Here is a 22,411-nt window from a genome sequence, read left to right as displayed (position 1 = left end):
AAACACTTCATTTTGATTCACGCTTTTGTTTATTATTTTGTATTATAAGATATATTCATAATATATCATACAAAATAGAAACCATTTTAAATGAAGTCATTTTGAAATAATTGAAATGTTTCATTATGAAAATGTTATAATGAGATATTCTTCTGAAACAGAATTCCAGCTAAGTTGACCTGATTTCTCAAAGCATTTAAATGCTGATGGAATATGGTTCAAAGTTTCTCCAACCAGCTCTATTCTCTAATTCTTACGTTTGGACCTCTCCATTTCATTATTGCTGCATTGGTAAATCTGATTTTGGATTTTATGAGCGCATAAGTACACAGATAACTACCTTACCCACCTTTAATTCAAGTTACCGCTTCTCTCAGCCTACCTGGTATATGAGGAAGTATAACTATGTGGATTGATTGTTGAGTCACAACTCTTCTAGCACATATACAGATCCATAATGTCCTGATTAGGTGTGTCACTATTGATTGCCAGGATCCAATACAACTTTCCCTTCACAGAAGTGTGTCTTCATTGATAGATGTGATGCCTTCACTCTCTAGCTAGCTGAATGCCTTTTGTTTTTTAAATCTTATTTTTCAAACAGTGCAATCCGTAATTGTGAGAACTAACTCGCAAAAAAATATAAAATCATGCATGCTATTTCCTCTCTTCATCTTCTTCACTCCACCTTCCTCATTTCATGCTGGAAAAAATGTTAAACTTACTGTGTAAGTTTACTCTTGGCTTGCACAACATAAATCAGGTAGTGGGTTTGGTGGTGGAAGGTCAGCCTTGTGGAGTTTGTGGTGATGCAAGATGGCATATGGGGTGAAACTTTCAAAAGTACCTAGTAGCCTTAGTCTCTTTTTCAGAAGGCAGCTTTCTCTGGCAAATGGAGAATAAACTAAGATAAAGGCCAGCTGTAATGTTAGTGTTAGAACCTCAGCTATTTCCAAGCATTTTGACATTCAGGATTTTGGTCTACAATATTTTAAATTCCTAATGCTTCAATGGCAGCTTGGTCCAGGGGATAGGGTACATGATGGCACAGCCTGACAACTTGCCTTCTCTGCTAAAAAAGGTGTATTTTTTAACTCAAGGAAACTTACGTATACAAGCTATCCTGAGATAAAAACACAGGAAAGAATAGGCATATTTGTTTTGCCGAGAGCTAAACTATGCAAGGTCAATCCCAGGCAGATGTATTGTGCTGTCCCGGCCTAGCTTACTTCATGACACAACTAAACTGCCTTGTCTTCACTGTGTTTTGTTTTTTAACCTCAGGATAGCTCATGTCCATTAGTTTCCTTGAGGTAAAAAATATATATTTTTAAAGTAATGACAAGACCTGGGAGTCAGAAGACCTGTTTTCTATTCTCTGCTCCACTGCTGACTTTCTAAGTATGTTTTTGAGAGTTAAAGTTCATTTTTGAAGGAAAGGGAACAGCTTTGCTCTTTTATTCTGTTTGCTTCCTGATACCTTCACTAGAGAGTTGATTGACCTGACAGTCCAACAACTGATTCATCTGTGAAACTAACATAAGTCCAGAAAAACAGTATTGATCTGTCACTACTTTATCTCCTACATTTCTATGGAAGGAAACTTTGTTCTTAGGAGCAAAGTTTACACCGTGAATTTGAGTTATTTTAAAAAGCCACATGTGACAGGATATTTCCTTATTTAGAGCCCAGAGCTTTCCCCTGATCTGTCAGCCTTTTGAAACTGAAGAGGACCTGCCACCTAGCTTGTTTGAGAAGGATTTTATTGACAGCTACAAATTACAACACATCTCTTGGTGGAAAGGAATTAAACATTTGTGATGATTCTCTCCATGTTGCTGGTTTTTCTCTCTCTCATTCACAGTGCTTTGCAGCTACTGGGTAAGTCATTGTTTTGTCTCTGATATCAGAGTGGAAATGAAAGTGCTTCTCCTTCTTATGCTTTTCCTTTGACACTCTGGTCCAGTCTGTTTATTTTGCATTCATTATTAAAACTAATTTGAATGATTTAAAGAAATGGGCTAGAGAGGCTTATCCAGATGTGTTGGATCCTTCTCAGAATAAGGTAAATATTTACTGAAGCAGCTGGGTCCAGGCCTAGCAGGGGAGCAGAAGTAACAGCAGAGGCAGACACACTCAGGAACAATCTTGAAGATTCCTGTAGGATCTGATTTAATCAACAATATATATCTATATAAAAGAATAAAACATATTGGATGTGTGCCTTCTTCCACTTTAGATGAGCTTGTAAAAGAAAAGATATGACTTGCAAATAAATAATTGGATGTTAAAGTGGGGATATATGGCTGTTGTTAGAAATATATAAGCTTGTGTGTAAGAATGTATCAAAGATATAGGCAGAAGCTGGTTGTGGGCATTGGCACAGGGCAGAGTTAAGATTGGATGTGCATATTTAACTCTGAAAAGAACTTTGGGGCCAAATCATGATTGGCCCTGCATTCATAGAATCATAGAATCTCAGAGTTGGAAGGGACCTCAGGAGGTCATCTAGTCCAACCCCCTGCTCAAAGCAGGACCAATCCCCAACTAAATCATCCCAGACAGGGCTTTATCAAGCCTGATCTTAAAAACCTCTAAGGAAGGAGATAGCCGCCCCCCCCCCACCAAGTAACCCATTCCAGTGCTCCACCACCCTCCTAGTGAAAAAGTTTTTTCTAATATCCAACCTAAACCTCCCCCACTGCAACTTGAGACCATTACTCCTTGTTCTGTCATCTGCTACCACTGAGAACAGTCTAGATCCATCCTCTTGTGAATACCGTTCCACTCCGCCGTCGGATATATAATGAACGTGAGAGTCTCATCCCCCTGTTGCCCACTCATGTTCTCTCGTGGTGGAGAGCGTCCTCCTTCTCCCCTCAATCTCTGTATGTGTCCGCTCAATCCATGTGCTCTCTCTATTCACTTGTGTGTTGCCCTCGCATAACTCTGTGGTTACACCCACTCATCCATAAGAATGTTCTCTCTCACCTGGGGGACCAATAACACAGTGTGGCATAATCGTTCCGACTCACGTCGTGTCTCTTCGAATAGAGAGAATAGGATCAATCCCTTGATCGGTGCTCGGCATTCGCCCCTACTTTAATACATGGAACCCAACAAAGCCCATTCGCACTCTTGCAACCAAGGGTCGTGGCAGCACCTCTGGAACTCATATTCAGCTTTCTCAATCCACGTATTATCGCTAGGTCCTTCTTCTGTCAGGAACTTGCTGGCTTACATTCAGTTCCCTAGTCTTGTAGCAGTCCATATGGATTCTCCATCCTAAACCGTGCTGCGCGAGACATTCATGTGTTTGAGTCTCTGTCATCATTAATAGTCCTGTGCTATGATCCCGCCGTCCTATCATACTTGAGTTCCGTCTCTATGCTGCCCTCCTGACTCCCCTTCTAGCCGTCATCAGATGTTATCTCACCATTTTCCTCCAGGTTTAGTGTCATCAGCAAACTTGCTGAGATGCATACCACGCATCCTCCAGATCATTATATAGTGTGACACAAGTCGCACCTCCCCGCCTAGCTCTTGCGCGCACTCTGTTTTATACTGCTGCCAACTTAGAATGTGGAGTCATTGATCACTTGCCACTAAGCTAATATTAGCCAGCTTCTATTACCACCTTAGTAGTTATTCATTCCAGTCCATACTTCTTTAACGTGCCAGCAAGAAAAAAAGAAAAAAAAAAAAAAAAAAAAAAAAAAAAAAAAAAAAAAAACAACAAATGAATGCTGTGGGAGAACCGTATCAAAAGCTCTGCTTAAAGTCAGGGAATAACATGTCCACTGCTATATCCCTCATCCACAGAGCCAGTTATCTCTCATTAGAAGGCAATTAGGTTAGTCGGCATGACTATGCCCTTGGTGAATTTCATGCGGACTGTTCCTACTCCTCTCCTCTAAGTCTTCAGATGATTCCCTGAGGCCGGCTTTGCATTTTTTGCCATGGGACTTTGAGGGGGGACTACCTGTAGTTCCCTGATCCTCGCCTTCCCTGTTTTTAAAGGCATGGACACTACATTAGCCTTTTCCAGTCATCTGCGACCTCCCAACTGCCATTGAGTTTTCAAAGAAATGGCCAAATCTCTGCAATCACATCTGCCCACTTCTTAGCACTTTCGGCATGCAGTGCATCGGCCCATGGACTTGTCCTCATCCAGCTTTTTAAATAGTCCTGACCACTTCTTTCTCCACAGAAGACTGCGTCACCTCCTCCCCATGTGTGTTGCCAGTGCAGCAGTCTGCGGAACTGGGACCTTGTTCATCGAGACGAGGCAAAAAAAGCATTGATACATTAGCTTTTTTCCACAGCTCTGTCACTAGGTTGCTCCTCACTTTGTAAGGGGCCCACACTTTTCCTTGACTTCTTCTTGTTGCTAACATACCTGAAGAAACCCTTCTTGTTACTCTTAAGATCTCTTGCTAGCTGCAACTCCAAGTGTGACTTCAACTTCCTGATTTCACTCCTGCATTCCTGAGCAATATTTTTATACACCTCTCTGGTCATTTGTCCAATCTTCCACTTCTTGTAAGTTTCTTTTTTCTGTTTAAGATTAGCAAGGATTTCACTGTTAAGCCAAGCTGGCTGCCTGCCATATTTACTATTCTTTCTACACATCAGGATAATTTGTTCCTGCAACCTCAATAAGGTTCTTTAAAATACAGCCAGCTTTCCTGGACTCCTTTCCCCCTCATGTTGTTCTCCCAGGGGATCCTGCCCATCAGTTCCCTGAGGGAGTCAGTCTGCTTTTCTGAAGTCCAGGCTCTGTATTCTCCTGCTCTCCTTTCTTCTTTGTGTCGGATCCTGAATTGGACCATCTCCTGGTCACTGCCTTTCAGCTTCCCATCCACTTTTGCTTCCCCTACTAATTCTTCCCTGTTAGTGAGTAGTGGGTCAAGAAGAACTCTGCCCCTAGTTGGTTCCTCTAGCACTTGCACCAGGAAATTGTCCCCTACACTTTCCAAAAACGTCCTGGATTGTCTGTGCACCGCTGTATTGTTCTCCCAGCAGCTATCAGGGTCTCCCATGAGAACCAGGGCCTGTAATCTAGTAACTTCTGTTAGTTGCACCTTAAGGCCCTAGCTAGCATTGAGGCCACTATGCTAAGCACTTTATAAACACACAGTAAGAAACAGTTTCTGCCAATTTGACGCTTACCATCTAAACACACAAAACTGACAGAGCAGAAGAAAATATTTTTTTTTATTATTCCCACTGTACAGCTGGAAAACTGAGGCCCAGAGAGATTAAATAACTTGTTCAATGTCACACAGGAAAATGGTAGGCAAACTGGGGAGTGAACTCATATCTCCTGATCCTACTCCAGTACCTTAGTCACAAGACCATCTTTCTTCATGGACCTTGATTACTTGGAGTTTCCCAGATTCTGCTCTGTGGCTTCAACTCTGTTCACCACAGAGCTGTGATGTTAAGACACAATCTAGCCATTAGGAATGGAAGTCACTGGGAGCTCTGAGTGTTCTGGAGTCTGAAAATGAGGATTATTCCATTTAGATGCCTAAATATGGATTTAGAACCCTAATTTTGGATACCCAAGTTTGAAACATTTAGTGATAATATAGAATAATTTCTCTTCAGTCTTAACTATACCTAATAGAATGTTTGGTATCAATAGTTTTGTGTAGAGCTCTGTTCGATAAGAAATTCTGTGGTCATACCACAACTGCAGCATGGAATTGTGGGCAATAGACTTGTTTAAAATCACTGATCAGAGGTAGGACTGAAAGGGGCCAAGGCCTATTATACATCTAAAAGAGGTTATTTTTATTCTGAAATTCCATAAAGGTATGTTCAGTATATTAATTTGATTTAGAAAAGTTAATGTAACAAGATACAGTTAACATCTGTACAGGTGATTGAGGCAATTGATCCCCTCAGTCGCCCCCCGCATTAATTTTTTGTTTTGTTTTAGCCATTTAAAAACAATTTATTCTTCTCAGTGGAGGCTAAGAGGTCAAAGTAAGAGGCCCCTGGCACTGACCACACAGGAATACACAATGACAACAAATAAATGAGGAAAAGGCTTCCTCAGCTGATGCTCAGCCTCTTGGCAGCCTTGTCACTCATTCTCGGAGTTCAGATGTATCCTCCTCAACTGGGTTGTGGGTAATTGTTCTGCCTTGTCACAAAGGGGCTCCAGTGGCACCTGCTTTGCCAGGCCAAGCAGCCTCTCTGCCTCTTCTGTTGCTGAATTGAAGCTGAGCAGGGAAGGAACAGCCAGCAGGAGCAGGTAGTGCCAACATGTGAGGCAGCTCAGAACTGTCCCCAGGCTCCTCCAGCTAGACTCAGCCATCCAGCAAGAATTCCCCGCACCAGCCACCAAGCAACCATAGCCCTCCAGTAACACCTTAGCTACCCTCCCAGGTAGCACACACTCACCTAAAAACCCTAACACCCAGCTGTCACCCAACATCACTCTGTTTACACCCAAAGAACACCCAGGTACCCAGTCTCCTATCTAACACTATATCCTGCCCCTGTGTCCTATCCTTGCCATAGCTTGGAGCAGGGTGTGTTGACCATAAGATGAGATTTATGGTTATAAGCAAATGATTTACAATATAAAAATTAGCTCATTAAATAATTTGTATAAAATGCTATACATGAGCTCCTTCAGCACTTGTGTAAGCCCCAAAGCTAGAAGGCTTAGGGAGCTGGAACATACGTACTTTTATAGAGGAAATGCCAGTTCTAGCCTTCCCTATTTATGTTAATTGTAATGTTGCTTAACCATACTTCCACATTCTGTGTTTCATTGCTGTAGTTGGCATTTGCCTATCATCTGATTGTATAAGTTATATTAGACTCTTACAGTAACTGCACTAATGAAACATTGGATAACAAGCTGTTATTTTTGTATGCAATGTAGTTGTAACCATGTCAGTCCCAGGATATTAGTGAGACAAGCTGGGCGAGGTAACGTCTATTATTGGACCCACTTGGGTTTCCTTTGAGGATGAGGCCTGATAGGTATGATATAACATGATCATTCTGTGAAAAGTGTTCACTCACAGGTGATAGGATATTTTTATCTTTTATCATTTTCCTTTGTGAGTTCATTTCAAGAGCAGGGTGATTGTGTGGTTTCACCCACATAGTTATTATTGAAGCATTTAGTGCAGCCAGAAAAGCTTCTTGGAAGAAGTTTATTTCACCCACATAGTTGTTATTGGGGCATTTAGTGCAATCAGAAAAAACTTCTTGGAAGAAGTATGTTTTTGGGACAAAGTTAAAGAAAAAAAGAAAGTTCCTTTATAACTATTGCTTTGTTAAAATGAGGTATAATATAAATTCTTACATTTCTTCTTTGCTTAATTGTCTCTTTGTGTTGTGTATGCACAAGTCACACCTGATTTTTTTTTCCTTCCTACTTACTAGGGCTCCTGAGGATACTGCCTCTGTCACTATAAGTGGGGCTTGAACCCACAATCATTTGCCATGAGTAAAAGGCCCATTCTTGTTTCAATAAAACAACACCTCACATTGGCTTACTGTTTTCCTCTCAACCTCTCTCCAACTCAAATGCATTAATTATTCTCATTTTGTTTTGCAGATAATGAAATATTTTTAATATATAATAAAGACCTCAAGCGCTGTGTACAAGCTCAGAGTTCTAACTCCATCACAACTGCCACTTGCAACCAGGACACTGAGTCACAAAAATTCAGGTGGGTCTCTGATCACCAACTTATGAGTGTAGCATTGACGCTATGCTTGGGAGTGCCTTCAAAGAAAGACCAAGTGATGATCACTCTGTATCCTTGTAACAAGACAAGTGAACTCCAACACTGGGAATGCAGAAATGAAACCCTTCTTGCAATCCAAGGAGAAGATTTCTTTTTTAACTCTGGCAACAGAGAAGAAGGAAATGTTATGCTGCAGAAGGAATCAAGTGTGAGGAGTAAGTGGAAGATCTATGGAACCACAGATGATTTGTGCTCTCAGGGCTATGAAGGTAAAGTCTGAAAATTAATCTTTTCATTGTTCTGAACTAATTTATTTGTGTGTGTGTTAGAGTAAGAGGGGAGAGTTAGAGGGGGGAGGGATAGCTCAGTGGTTTGAGCATGGGCCTGCTAAACCCAGGCTTGTGAGTTCAATCCTTGGGGGGGGTCATTTGGGGATTGATCCTGCTTTGAGCAGGAAGTTGGACTTAGATGATCTCTTGAGGTCCCTTCCAACCCTAATGATATATGGTTCTAATACTTAATCTGATGTATATTCATCTGATTGTATAATCAGCCGTGCTCAGTTCTCATATGAGACTATGGCAGAGCATGACCGGGCTTATACATCCCAACCAGGGGCAGCTCTAGACATTTCGCCGCCCCAAGCACAGTGTCATGCCGCGGGGGGCGCTCTGTCACTGTGGGAGGTCCACCAGAGCCGCGGGACCAGCGGACCCTCCACAGGTATGCCACCAAAGACACGCTGCCTGCCACCCTCCTGGCGACCGGCAGAACGCCCCCTGCAGCATTCTGCCCCAAGCATGCACTTGGCATGCTTGGGCCTGGAGCCACGGCTGCCCAGGGAGGGCAAGTGGGGCAATTTGCCCCAGGCCCCGGGCTCTGCAGGGGCCCCCACGAGCTTGGCTGAGACTCCCTTCCCAGCCACATCTCCTCCCCTCCCCTCTTCCGGAGCCTCAGCCCATCCAGCAACATCCCGGACAGCTGCAGCATGGCTCCTATGGGGTCCCTGAGCCCCGCCCCACTCAGAGCTGAGTGGTCAAGGGGCGGGGCTGCGAGCTCCAGGCTGAGCAGAGGGAGCTGAGCTCAGCCTGGAGCTCCCAGCCCCGCCCCCTGACCACGCGGCTCTGAGCGGGGCAGAGCTCAGGCCCCACCAGAGACACGCTGTCGCTGTCGCTGTCGAGTGAAGCTGCTTGATGAGCTGAGGCTCCGGGTGAGAGGGGAGCCAGGGGTAAGGGGCCAGGGCTGGGGGGGTTAGCTAAGGGGCAGGGAGTACCAGGGACAGGGAGTGGGCAGAGGTTGTGGGGGCAATCAGGGAACAGGGAATGGGAGGGTTGGATCGTGGGCGTTCCAGGGGTCTTTCAGGACTCAGCAAGGGGGTGATAGGGGTTGGGGCAGTCAGGGGACCTGGGATGGGGTCCTGGGATGGTAGTGGAGGGTCTCTGGGGGACGGTGAGGGGGCAAGGAACAGGATGGGTCAGAGATTCTGAGGAGGATAGGCAGTTGGTGGGCAGGAAGTCAGTGGGAGTCGGATAGGGGGCAAGGCTGGGCTGTTTGGGAGGTACAGCCTTCCGTACCCTAAAACTCATTCAGCAGTTTGAAGCTTGCAGAAGAGCCAAGCTGTTAGCTTTTCCATTAGGGCTACCATCCCTTTCACTTTTCAAATGCCAAATTATAGTCTATATTTAATTTCAGTGCCATAGGGAGATTCATGTCAGGGGAGGATACCTTCACTTAAAATTAGTCCCTGGGGGAGGGATCACATGAGAAGAGCAATATCCTACACCACCTACCTCCTTCCCAATCCTACCAAGGGAGATACCCCCCTACATTTCCTGAGGCTCCAGAGGGGTTAAGTCAGTGGTTTTCAAACTCTTGTACTGGTGACCCCTTTCACATAGTAAACCTGTGAGTGTGACCCCCCCCCCTTATAAATTAAAAACACTTTTTTAATATATTTAACACTATTATAAATGCTAGTGGCAAAGCAGGGTTTGAGGTGGAGGCTGACAGCTTGCAGCTCCCAGTAATAACCTTGTGACCCCCTGAAGAGTCCCGACCCCCAGTTTGAGAACCCCTGGGGTAATTTAATTTTAACACCCTATGTCCATTCACATGCATGTGCTATTTTGAGCATTTCAGTTTTCACAACATAGGCTCATCCCAGATTTGGAACAAGCTCAAAATGCTCAGTTTGTGGAGTATGTACATAAGATATACTAAAGACAAACCCACAGTACCATCTCCAGTTTGTGAGGACGCCATGGAGCCAGTCTCTAGGAAACAGATAAATGCATGGAGGTTAAGTCCATTAATGGCTATTAGCCCGGATGGGTAAGGAATGGTGTCCCTAGCCTCTGTTTGTCAGAGGGTGGAGATAGATGGCACGAGAGAGATCACTTGATCATTACCTGTTAGGTTTACTCCCTCTGGGGCACTTGGCATTGGCCATTGTTGGTAGACAGGATACTGGGCTGGATGGACCTTTGGTTTGACCCAGTATGGCTGTTCTTATATTCTAACCTAAATGAACCCAAAGTTATCAGACACCTGGAAAAATCTCTGACTGGATGGGTTCAGGCGTTTGGTCACAAGCTAAGGTGGTTCAAAAAGTTTTGGATATTTTCTTAAGCAGAATTTTTTTATCGTTTCTTTAAACAATCAAACACAGCAAGCAGCAGATATTTGGCCACTTACTTCTGAAACCCCAAACCATATTCAGGTTATGGCAGACTAATTTCAGCTTTTCAATTAAAAAAACCCAATAAATTTTGAAGGAAAGCAGATGTTGTCCGTGATTTTTTTCTGCTTTTTAAAAACTCCTAGTTTTCGATCCAGAAACAGTTTTGGCGGCACATATTTGTCCAATGCTTTTAATGAGCCTGAGTGCCTTTTAGCACTAGCTGATGCTGAGAACCCAGTGACACCTTGTAAAGAAGTTTTCTCAAAACTGGATTTGTGCCGAGATGCAGAAGGTTTATTTTTCCCAGGGCCACCCATGGAGGGAGGAGCAAGTGGGGCAATTTGCGCTGGGTCCTGCAGGGGCCCCCGCGAGAATATAGTATTGTAATTTTTTTTATGGAAAAGGCCCCCAAAATTGCTTTGCCCCCAGACCCCCTGAATCCTCTGGGCGACCCTGCCTGGAGCCGCCTCTGATCCCAACCCTGCAAACACACTCTTCACTTTACACAGGAATCATACCATGATATGATTTATTCAGCACCATGAAGGGAAAAAAATGTAACATTTGTTGTCTTATTTGTAAAACAAAAATGGAATTACATTATTTTTAATTATTAAATGTAACTACGTTAGTCTAGTCAGCTGCAGTATATGTGCTAGTAAAGTACATTGTAGTTACTGGATGAGAGGCACAAATTTATCTCTGCTTACTTCACACTTCGACTTTGATGGCCCATTAATATCAGAAAAGAAAATCAATTCTGTGTACAGTTCCTCCAAAGGCTGTGACTTCAGAAGATGAAAAGTCCTTTTAAAAGTGAACTGAAAAGATATTTACTTAAAAATATACAATTGTTAAAAATGAAGCTATACAAGGAACACTTTTTTTTTCCATTCAAAGAAATTTATCTTAAAATGAATTTAGTGAAAATAACTAGGTGCTTTCACCAGCTCATGAGCATGAGTTCTGAAGGTTCAATTTCCAGCTGCCATGGCTAATGATAATACTGACCAAATGTGTAAGTCACAGTGTTTCCTTGGCTATCTTATGCTGCTCTGAGAGTAACAGTCGGCCATCAGTGACCATGCATGCAGTGGCCCGCCCACGTATGATACAGAGGATTAGAGAGTTGGGCACCTCAAGCTTCCTTATTTTTATTACTATTTCTATACTGACTTCTATCACTTTGTATCCTCAGATTTGTTTACATTGCTAGGAAATGCCAATGGGGCACCCTGTGTATTCCCTTTCAAGCTGAGTGGTAAATGGTACGCTGAGTGTACAGATGCTGCCAGGTCCGATGGCTTGCTCTGGTGTGGAACAACAGCAGACTTTGACACAGACCAATTGTATGGATTTTGCCCGTTAAAATGTAAGTTCTGAATGTTGATTTAGAATATATAATAGCACAATATTTAGGAAACAGAACAACACCGCTGAAATGTCATTGACAGTGTCATGTTCACGAGGCAAAAACTTGAACGGATTTATTTTGCATCATCCTCTACCTCCACCCTATAACATTTCTTACAGGGCAATAATGTGAAATCTAGTGCAGTAGAGGCAGCCATATAAAATGTTACCTGTGTGCATCTATAATTATAGAAAAAGAACGCTGGCTAATTGGGGATTGTTATTAACTGCAGAGTTTTGAGCAGTATCTCTAGGCAACTCTAAATTCTACTGTAGTCAGCATAAAACCACAAGTGAATCAGGCAGTCACTATCAGTTCCCTCATGGGCTACTTCCCTTACTTCCAGCTATGGATAGGAGCAGTATATTGCCTCTACATCTTTCTCAGGCCCCCTAGGTTGCAGTTGCAGGTAGGGTGACCAGATGACCCGATTTTATAGGGACAGTCCTGATATTCAGGGCTTTGTCTTATATTGGTGCCTATTTCTCCCCGTCCTCTGTCCTGATTTTTCATACTTGCTATCTGGGTACCCTAGACATAGGAGCTGGCTATGCTAGATCTATATCCCCTTGGGAGATGTCAGCAGTCTCCTGTGTGGTGAAAGGGAATAGAATGGGCCACAGGACCTGACTCAGCATGAGTAAGGGTTGTAGAATCAGGCCATTACAATCTTCCTGGAGAGCCACATACTCAGTTGATAGCCATATGTAGGGTCAGGAAGGAATTTTCCGCAGGTCAGATTGGCAGTGCCCTTGGTTTTTTTCACCTTTCTTTGCAGCATGTGGATACAGGCCTCCAGCACTGGCGCACCTCGGTCTGTCGTATTCTTTGTCTGTATCATGTAGTAGTCTAGTCTTCTGTGGGTTGTAATTCTTTGATTTGATTTCAGTTGTTGTGCTTAGTGTTTTGGTGCTGGGTGGTGTTGGTGGCCTGTGATTTACAGGAGGTCAGACTAGATGATCTAGTGGTCCCTTCTGGCCCTAAACACTCTGGCTCCATGACCCTATTGAAATGGATACACACATGAGGTTAGAGAGAAGGTCACACTAGGAAGCTGAACTCTGAATTTACAGAAGATAATACAAATGCAATCTCAGCCTTCATATTGCATCAATGTCATCATTTGCTTTTAATTTTCTTGCTTTTTCAGAATGAGAAAGTCAAAGACCAGATTCAAAAGTTTGCTGTGACTGTTTTGTGCCTCTCCTGTGATCCAAAGCAGCTGTGAATCTGCCTTAACCAGTGGTGAATTTGGCCATAAAACTAGAAAGAAATAACTCCTTCCTGAGGGTGCAATGGCTGTTGAGTCAACTCTAATCCTTTCTTGGCCTGGCTAACCCCATCTCCCAAATATGGCAGCATGGGAATGCACAGGGAGCCACCCAAGAGTTGTGCTTTATCCTGTGTGAGACTGTAGATATTCTGGGCAGGAACCCCAAATTCTTACCTATTCTCTACTCCTTGTTGTGGAACCATGTTAAATCTATTATGACTGGGGCTGTGTAGTGCCATGGAGGAAGGAGCAGGATTTGCCCCATTGTATTTCTTTCTTTGGAAGATTGTCACGTTTGAGCTATGAAAATGAATATATCAGGTGAAATCTTGGCCCCGTTGAAATTATCCCACTGACTTAAGTGTGGTCAGGATTTCATCCATGGAGCAAAATAACAGACTCCCACTTTTAAAGAAAGGATGCTGTTTTCTCGATTTGGAATAGTGCAACTTTACAAGTACACTCACAGTTAAATTTTATCATATGTTTTATATATATTAGAATAAATGTCAACATTGCATCCCACTTCTCTTATGCAGATAATGAAACTCACAGATTTTGGACTACAGACCCTTTGACAGGCACCCACTACCAGATAAACTCCCAATCAGCTCTAACATGGCACCAAGCAAGGAAAAGCTGCCAGCAACAGAATGCAGAATTATTAAGCATCACAGAGATACATGAGCAAATGTATCTGAGAGGTGAATTATGGAAGCAATTCTGAGTGAAAACGAGTTATTTTTCAATATTGATTCACTAACTTTTTAGTGGTTTAATCATCTATTGTAATTAATGAGACTTTTGAATATTAGCAATATGTGCTAACTCATAGGAAAAAAACCTTAATGCAGAAAGTGATGTTTTTGAAACGTGATGTGGAATTACCATTCAAATGGCTTAGAAAGTGTCTGATTCAATTCCCTTTGCAGTAAATACAAGGATATCAACCTCAAAGAAAAGTAATTTAGGAAATGTCCTTGATATGATAAAACTGAAGGAAGAGCTGTTTTGTTGCATATTACACTAGATATTGCCATTTATAAGCTTACAGTACTGGAAATTCAGCTGTTCCTCATATAGAAATTCCAATACATACAGCATTCTGGGAAGTTCCTTTCATATGAAACACCTGACTGGATTAACCCTGTCAGCAGCTCACATAAATATTGTGCACATAAATATAGGCTCTGTTTGAATTAAGCCTTTGAATGATTTTGCATCAAAACTTAGAGTGAATTTAGTAATAAAAATATTATTTGCAGCACTTAATGCTTTTCATTGCCAAAGCTTATTGCAAACACTTTTGGAAACCACTAAACAGATATCTATTAGCCTCTTCAGAACATTGTGCCTGTAAAGTATTTTACAACTAATATATGATGATGTATTTTAATTTCTTTTGGTTTAGATTTGATTGACAGGATGAGATCTGCTCTGTGGATTGGACTTAACAGTCTGAATTTCAACTATGGATGGCAATGGAGTGGCGGCAGTCCTTTCAGATATTTAAATTGGGATCTAGGTATGGATAATTTTTAGAATGGTTTTAAGGATGAAAATCTGCCGCTAGACTGTTGAATGTATCTCAGTTACAATTTTGTACTATCCAACATATAAATATAGCATTTGTAATGATAGCCATGTGAATAGATCATCATTGGAGCTGAGCTCCACTTTAAAGATCTGACAGTGGAGTTATGCTTTAATATGTAATCTGAAAATAAAAAACAAAAACAAAACAGCAATAATCATCTTCAGGAAAACAAGTTCATTAGAAAAGTAAGAGAAAATCGTATATCAAAAGTAAAATGCAATAAAATCCTACAGAGCCTTTGTCTGGATAACAGATGGGTTGCATAAGGCATGTATTTAGAGGTAATGTTGAGTCAATTAAGACATCCAACATTCTCTTGGTGCCCCTTAAACTTCACCATCTCCATCTGAGAGCATCTCAAGGTGTCAGTTCTCAGTGGCAGTGAGTTTTAGTCTTTTTCAGAGTTTCTCCTCCTTATTTTTGGGACTTTCTTCTCATTTTATACCCTAAAGAGTCTTTGACCATCTGAGTCCCTGTGCATTTACATTCTAGCCCTGAAGTAATCTCTACTGTCATCACAGTAACAATGAGGTGGCTCAAATTCAAAATTCCTGTTATGATCTCAGCTGCCTCACAAACCCCAATTTTATTCAACATTATATTTACTTCCTGGACAAATGTATTTGATTTTCTTTTCCTGATCCTCACCAAATCTGAAAGTTTCTTTGGTGTTGGGGTATATGGCTACTTACCTTTTCTGACACCATGACTGGGGGACGGCTTCAGACTCAGGCCTGTCTCTATATTCCCCACAACTCCAGGGTTTGTCTATTCCCTGCTGGTCCCATCAAACTTCCTGCCCCACCCTGTTTATTCAAGAAGTAGGGGAGCCTTGTGCCTTGGCCTCCTACAGCCTTCACCCAGGTGTTTCTGCATTCTCTTGACAATGGGTCATATAGGTCTGTAATAAAATTCTCGTGTCCAATAATTTTAGCAAATATGATTTTCCACTTTGTCGTAGTATTATTCCTCGATTTGAACATTAGAGTTCAAATATAAGGTACTCGCATGAAGTCCTCTAAGCTTAATCTCCAGCTTAGATCTGATAGGCTGCCACCAGGTCAGGAATTGATAGGGTCTGACTCCCCTTTCCTCTCTCTGGTGTCCCCAACCCTCCCCTGGGGGGGGGACCTCCAGATAACCTGTTTCTCTGCTTCCCAAGAGATAAGCGTTCTTCCCTCAGGACAATGGAGATGCAAAATACCAACAGCTTGGCTTTGCCTTTCCCCGTGCCTGCCTTCCCGTGAGGGGGACAGATACCTGATACAGAGGTTTCAATTTCTCTGCCTTACTAGAAAAAGAAACTTCCACAAGTTTTGAAAAAAGAAAGCTTTATATAGAAAAAGAGACAATACAGACTAATGACTTGCATAAACATTTATACAGGCTCCTACTTAAGAAAATCTGAATAACCCAGTCTGATTTAAAAAATAGCCAATTTAAATAGACCAGCAATCACACACAGTAAGTACAAAGCAAAGCATATCATAGCCGATTTTACTTTGTTCCCGTTTTGTACTCACTGCCCCTTAGTAGAATGAGAAGAAGATTGGAATCAGCAAGATAGCTTGTCCCTCACAGCCGAGGAAGCAACAAAGACCCAGCAATCCACATCTGTAAATACAACACAAAGCTCCTCATAGCCGAATTACTTTGTTTCCCTTTGTACTCACAGACTTTTGGTAGAATATTTGAGATAAGATGGAGTTAGAAGAAAACTTGTTTACTCATAGCCGAGGAAACAACAAAGACCCCGAGTATACAAATTCCCGCCCCTGACTTTAAACAATCCAGTTCTCTGATTGGTCCTCTGGTCAGGTGTTTGGTTACCCTTTCCAGGTAAAAGAAACTTAACCCTTACCTTACCTATCTACTTATGACACACTTATCTTCTTTTACTTTCTAAAAAACAAATAGAATGTATAAAAGGAATATGAATGTTTCCCTTTAATGCATACAATTTCTCTTAATTGTTAGTGTCTGATTATTCAAACACTGGGGTACATTCTTCTTTCAATACATATGTATATAATTCCTAGCATGAGCTGAAATTGTGCACAAGAATTAAAAGGAGAATATGCAGTGCACAAAAATATTGGGCCAAATTGTGTCCTCAGATTTCATGAGAGCAAATGAGGGCAGAATTTGTCTCATTACGTTCACTATTCAGCAGTCATACCAGTATGACCTGAACCCAGCTGAATATTACATTAGATGTTATGTAATTCATATTTTATCATAAGTGTTTAAGGGGACATTGTCAAGTAAAGAGCTATTTTTGAACACATTTCTTTAGCTACAGTATAAAAATAATAATATCAATGAAATGCTGAGTCCATAACCTATATGGGAAAAGAAACAAAACAAACATGAGGATTTGCACTGCCTATGAGGAATTTCACGGGCTTTGAATTCGTTTTTTGAAGGAAATCCTTCCCTGGAACCTGAGAAAATCTGTGCAGTACTAAATCCTAGAAAAGGTGCTAAATGGGAAAACCGTGAATGTGATCAGAAAGTTGGCTATATTTGTAAAAAGGAAAACTCCACTTTGGATTCTTTCTCTCTTCCCTCAGGTAGGTCTGTCAATAAAAATTACAGTAAAAGCTTTTTATTTAAATTGTATGGATTTGGTCTGCAGAGCTATGCAACAGAAATGCATTTTTATTTATATGAAATTACAAATTTGCTTCATCCAAATGTAATTCTTTTTAAAAATTGCATATGTTCTGTTTTGCTGGTTGCACAGAACAAACCATTCTACCCATTCCCCTGTTTAAAATACTCTAGGAATAATACTATTTAATTTTTCTAAAGTAGGATGTCTAATCTTTAGCAACTTTTCTAGAACTCAAATCACACCTAAGTTTAAACAATTTATTTTTATTTTTTTATTTATAAAAACAGAGATGACCATCCAAACCATGGACATCCTGACATAATTTCACTTCACAAAGAAGTAAAATGGATTGTGCTTCCGCACGTGAAGCCAATAGGAGTTCAGGATGTTTAGCACCTGCTACAATGTGTTCTGAACTTCCAAGAACGACTCCCCTTGACTTGAGAGGTCACTGTATCTGGGCCTTAGCAAGCAGCAGGGTGATCACTGGAAGCCCTATAAAGACTGTAGTATGGGCTCATATCACCACCTGATAAAGTCAAATGGAATTGGTTCCTAGGTATTAGAACCTGTAACTGGCAAAGGGAAAGATTTATTGCAGCACCACTTTTCTGAGAAAATAAAGGCAGCTATCCTGTCTCTGACAAACTATTTAATGAGAACCTATGATGTAGAAAGTAAACATATACACAGAGATAATTGCTACTGTTGGGATTTTGTGGTTCACAATGAGTCTGATGCTGGGTAGAATCAAGGGACTTCGATTCTATGTGATGTGATCCAGTTCAACAAAGCTTTATTCAATATGTACAAAAGGAGAGCCCCTGGTACAAAAAATCAGAGTCCCTCCAGAAAGGAGCCCCTCCCCTTGCTATTTTATAGCACATGGCACTTACATAACAAGTTATATAACATGAACATCTAACCAATCAGATTTAACCTTTCCATAAATGGATTTGTTTATCACATGCTCATGGTTTCTCATTCCCCCTGCTGAGCTCAACCACCTCCCCCAGCCTTCTCTAGAATGTTGCTAAGGTGATGAGCCACAGCATGCTTTCTTGGGCATAAGCACCCTGCAAACCACATTCTATCCAAAATGAACATAAGCATACCCTTCTCTACTGTTGCGATAATATACAAAACATAATTAGATGCAATGCATCATGTGAAAATATTACATCTGGAATTATAAAACATTATTTTGTCCAAATTTGCACATTTTGCAGTGTTGATGTTTTCAAACTGTGAAGTCCAGTTGGCATTGATCCCATTTTTTTCTGTCTTGGTTGAATGTGTTTATATTTTCTACCCCAAATTCTGTGTATCATAGCAGATAGATCTAATAGCCTTACATATTTATATGCAGAATGAGAAAAAAAATACTTCCAGTATCTTAACTCTGCTTTTATTTTTAATTAATTGCATAATTAATTTCAAATTTAACCACACTTATTCCAGACTCTAACTTGAATTGTTCTGAAATATTTTTATTTATTGTAGAGCTCTCTGCATCTAGTAAATGCCCAGAGGACTGGTTGCCATACACAGGTCACTGTTACATGATTCACAGAGAGCCCAAAGTGTGGAAAGAAGCCTTGGCTTCCTGTAGAAAGGAGGATGGTGATCTGGCCAGTATCCACAACATTGAAGAGCACAACTTTATAGTGTCTCAGCTTGGGTACAGTGAGTATTTCCACTATCCAGTAATGTGCACGTGTGGATAATTTTAAAAATTAGAAATTTGTAGCTTTTTAATGGTTTATATTTAATTTATATGGATATTTACAGGTAAGCACACACATAAATATACATAAACGATACCAGATGACTGATACTAACTTATCATCGCTGTTAATTTACAACATATCTTTTGAAGGAAATCACAGCCCCCAATTACTGCAGCAAAAGGAGCAGCCGATACTGCTGCTAAGTAGAATGATTTGCTTTCCTGGTGGTATTTCCTATCTCTTCTTGAATGAACGTGAAATAGACATTAAGTAGACATCATTGCCAATTTATCTGAAATGGCTTTGTAATGCAATGTAACAATTTCAGCTCATCGTCATAAAATCTGCTCCTGAAAATTATTACAATGCAGATAAAAACATAGCCGAATTTATGTTCTTAGAGCCAATTGATGAGCTGTGGATTGGTTTGAATGACCTCAGGATTCAAATGTATTTTGAATGGAGTGATAAGATGCCTGTGACATACACAAAGTGGCTCCATGGAGAACCAACCACTGCAAACAGCAGACAAGAAGATTGTGTTGTTATGAAAGGACAGGTGAAATAATGCAATTATATCTATACATTAACATCATATTTTCTTTCTGTTTTTTATTTTCAATTAGATGTCCACAAACTGGAGAACTTGTTTTAGAATAATACCATATGATGATATCTCTAGTTGCTTGGCAAATTTATGCTTTAAATTTTAGAGAAATTTAGATCAGTATTCAGATATGATAATACATTTACTTCTCTAGCATATCCATCAATCCTTGTAACTCTGCACCCATGCTTCAGGCCAACTCAATTCAACAGCTGTAGCTTCTTTATGAATCAATTCATGGACTAGCTTCAGGGAAAAATAATAAGCATATTTCTTTTTTATTTTTAAAGGAATGTTACAAAAAAAAGAAAGAAAGAAAGAAAATAAGCAGTTGTATAAAGAATTTTAGTTCCTCTTAACTGACTATCTTCTTCCAAACTGTCTTCAGGATGGATACTGGGCAGACAGTGTTTGTGGTAAGAAATTTGGATACATTTGCAAAAAGAGTTCATTGCAAGACACTCCTGGAACAGTGAAACACATTGATCCTGGCTGCCAGAAGGTAAGGACAAAATAAATTATATTTAGATCAGATAAAATCACCCTTGAAATAGCTTGGTATCTTTGTATTTTTGACTAGGACATTGCTAGTTTATATTTGCTGATGATTTTCAATCTGAAAAAAGTGTGGTCCTTCATTTAAACTAAATTTGTTTTGAATTCCTTCAGACACATGCACCCCCCCATATATATAAGTTCTATTTTTTCTCAGTACCCTCTCTGAATGAAACAGAAACTGGTATTGTAGCTTTGGGCATACACGATTCATGTTGGTGTACATATATTTCAACACTGTGTAATTAGCTATTGGGTAGCACACTGTGGGGATTTCCAAATTGTGTGACATCACTTTCTCAATGGGTGCAGAATGATGCTGTGTTCTACCAGTGGGAATCCGAATTATGAGAAATGACTAAGCACTAGAACTGTATTCATGAAACCATTTTAAAACAATTTACTGTGTTTCCTATTGTTATTTTTCTTCTCTCTTTCCCCTCCTTTTGTTTTCATTAATATATCATAGAATCATAGGATTAGAAGGGACCGTAATGGTCATCTAGTGTAGCCCCCTGCCAAGATGCAGGATTTGTTGTGTCTAAGCCATTCAAGACAGATGGCTCTCCAGCCTCTTTGAAAAACTCCTGTGACAAAGCTTCCACAACTTCCAAGGCAGTCTGTTCCATTGTCCTACTGTTCTTACAGTTAGGAAGGTTTTCCTGAGAGTTAATCTAAATCTGCCGTGCTATAATTTGAAGAACCCATTACCTCTTGTACTGATCCCCTGGCTTATCAAGGTTCTTTCAACGGAGGGCCCCCTCATTTGGGACAGGTTAAGCACAGTCCTGCTTTCCTGTATTCCTACAATAATTACAACATTGGTAACCATATTTCACTATCCCTGCATTCAGAACTAAGGTAATTTGTACCCAACCCCAGCCAAAGTTGATCACTTTGACACCACTCTATCTGCTGAATATGTAAGCAGAGCAGGACCAAACTGTATTTACATAAACACACCCAAGTCATTCTCCCTCCCAGCTAGCTGTCAGGGAAGCATTCATTCAAACCCTGCTTACAGGTGTAGCTCAAAAGTTGTCTTTCTCACCAACAGAAGTTGATCCAATAGAAAATATTACTTCACCTACCTTGTCTCTCTTAGGCCATGTCTACCTACAGAGTTAAGTCAACTTAAGTTTTGTCAATGATCATAAATCACTGTAATTACATCACTTGTCCAAGTTCACACAATGCTTCTAGTGTGGGCAGAGCATGTCCAGAGTTGGTGCTTTAGGACCAATAGAGAGAGTAGTGCACCATGGGAAGCTATCCTACTCTGCAAATTGCCACCTTCTCCTGGTAGGATTTCTGGGAATGGATCACAGTGCATCATAGGGGTGGGCTCAGCACCCCATGATGCAGTTTTAGCTATCCCATAATTCCAAGTGCTTCTGACTGCATTTTCTGCCATTTTTCAGCTGTGACTGTAAAATTTGTGCCTCCCATCTCTGCCTGAAAGTATGGACCCTGCCCTGCTCATCAGTCTTGTGATAAGCATTATGAACATAACAGAGCTGATCCTGCTGTATTATATGAGCTGGAAATCTGAACAGGAATCCATGCTGCCTGCCGTGCTATGTGCTATGGACAGAAACAATTCAAGATTGATGTTTGCCTTCACGGTGCTGCACATGGTGGACTGTTGCTATTGGGCTCAGGAAACAAGCACTGAGTGGTGGGATCAGACTGTGAGGCAGGTACGGGATGACAAGCAGTGGCTGCAGAACTTTAGTACGCACATAGTCACTTTCCTTGAACTCTGTGTGGAGCTTGTCCCCACCCTGCGGTGCCAGGACACCAGAATGAAAGCTGCCCTAATAGTGGAAAGGCATGTGGTGATCGCTGTGTGGAAGCTGGCAGCTCCAAGCTGCTACCAATCAGTCATTAATCAGTTCAGAGCTGGGAAGTCCATTGTGGGGGTTGAAGTGATTCAAGTGTGCAGGCCCATTAATCGCCTCTTGCTATGAAGGTCAGGGACTTGGGCAATGTGCTGGAAATAGTGGATGGCTTTGTGGCAACTGGATTCCCTAATAGTGGCAGGGCGATAGGCGCCAACTTCTCATCCATACCACGAGCAATCTGCTTGTAAATGTCAAAGTTCCTATGGCTGGATCAGAGCTGCAACTGCACAGCACCCTCTCTCCACAGACCCAACAGATCCAGCAACTCCTGAGTACTCCAGGCAGGAGCACATTTGCTACAGAAAGCTAACAT

The 22,411-nt window shown here is 41.2% G+C and overlaps 1 protein-coding gene across 1 annotated transcript in view; it reads left to right on the top strand.

Moving 5' to 3' along the window:
* Window positions 1–1,820: 1,820 nt before the first annotated feature.
* The window catches only part of LOC116829838 (macrophage mannose receptor 1-like), a 55,530-nt gene continuing 34,939 nt past the window's right edge, over window positions 1,821–22,411 (top strand). The window contains exons 1-9 of the mRNA XM_032788890.2: window positions 1,821–1,881; window positions 7,589–7,990; window positions 11,600–11,773; window positions 13,628–13,792; window positions 14,500–14,613; window positions 17,112–17,258; window positions 18,806–18,988; window positions 19,434–19,591; window positions 20,028–20,141. Of these exons, the coding sequence (XP_032644781.1) occupies window positions 1,821–1,881; window positions 7,589–7,990; window positions 11,600–11,773; window positions 13,628–13,792; window positions 14,500–14,613; window positions 17,112–17,258; window positions 18,806–18,988; window positions 19,434–19,591; window positions 20,028–20,141 (1,518 nt within the window). The remainder of the gene's footprint in view (window positions 1,882–7,588; window positions 7,991–11,599; window positions 11,774–13,627; window positions 13,793–14,499; window positions 14,614–17,111; window positions 17,259–18,805; window positions 18,989–19,433; window positions 19,592–20,027; window positions 20,142–22,411) is intronic.

The sequence above is a fragment of the Chelonoidis abingdonii genome, chromosome 2, assembly GCF_003597395.2.
Source record: "Chelonoidis abingdonii isolate Lonesome George chromosome 2, CheloAbing_2.0, whole genome shotgun sequence".
NCBI classification, from domain to species: Eukaryota; Metazoa; Chordata; order Testudines; family Testudinidae; genus Chelonoidis; species Chelonoidis abingdonii.
Note: the sequence above shows the minus strand (reverse complement) of the source record. Positions and strands in the feature narration are given on the sequence as shown.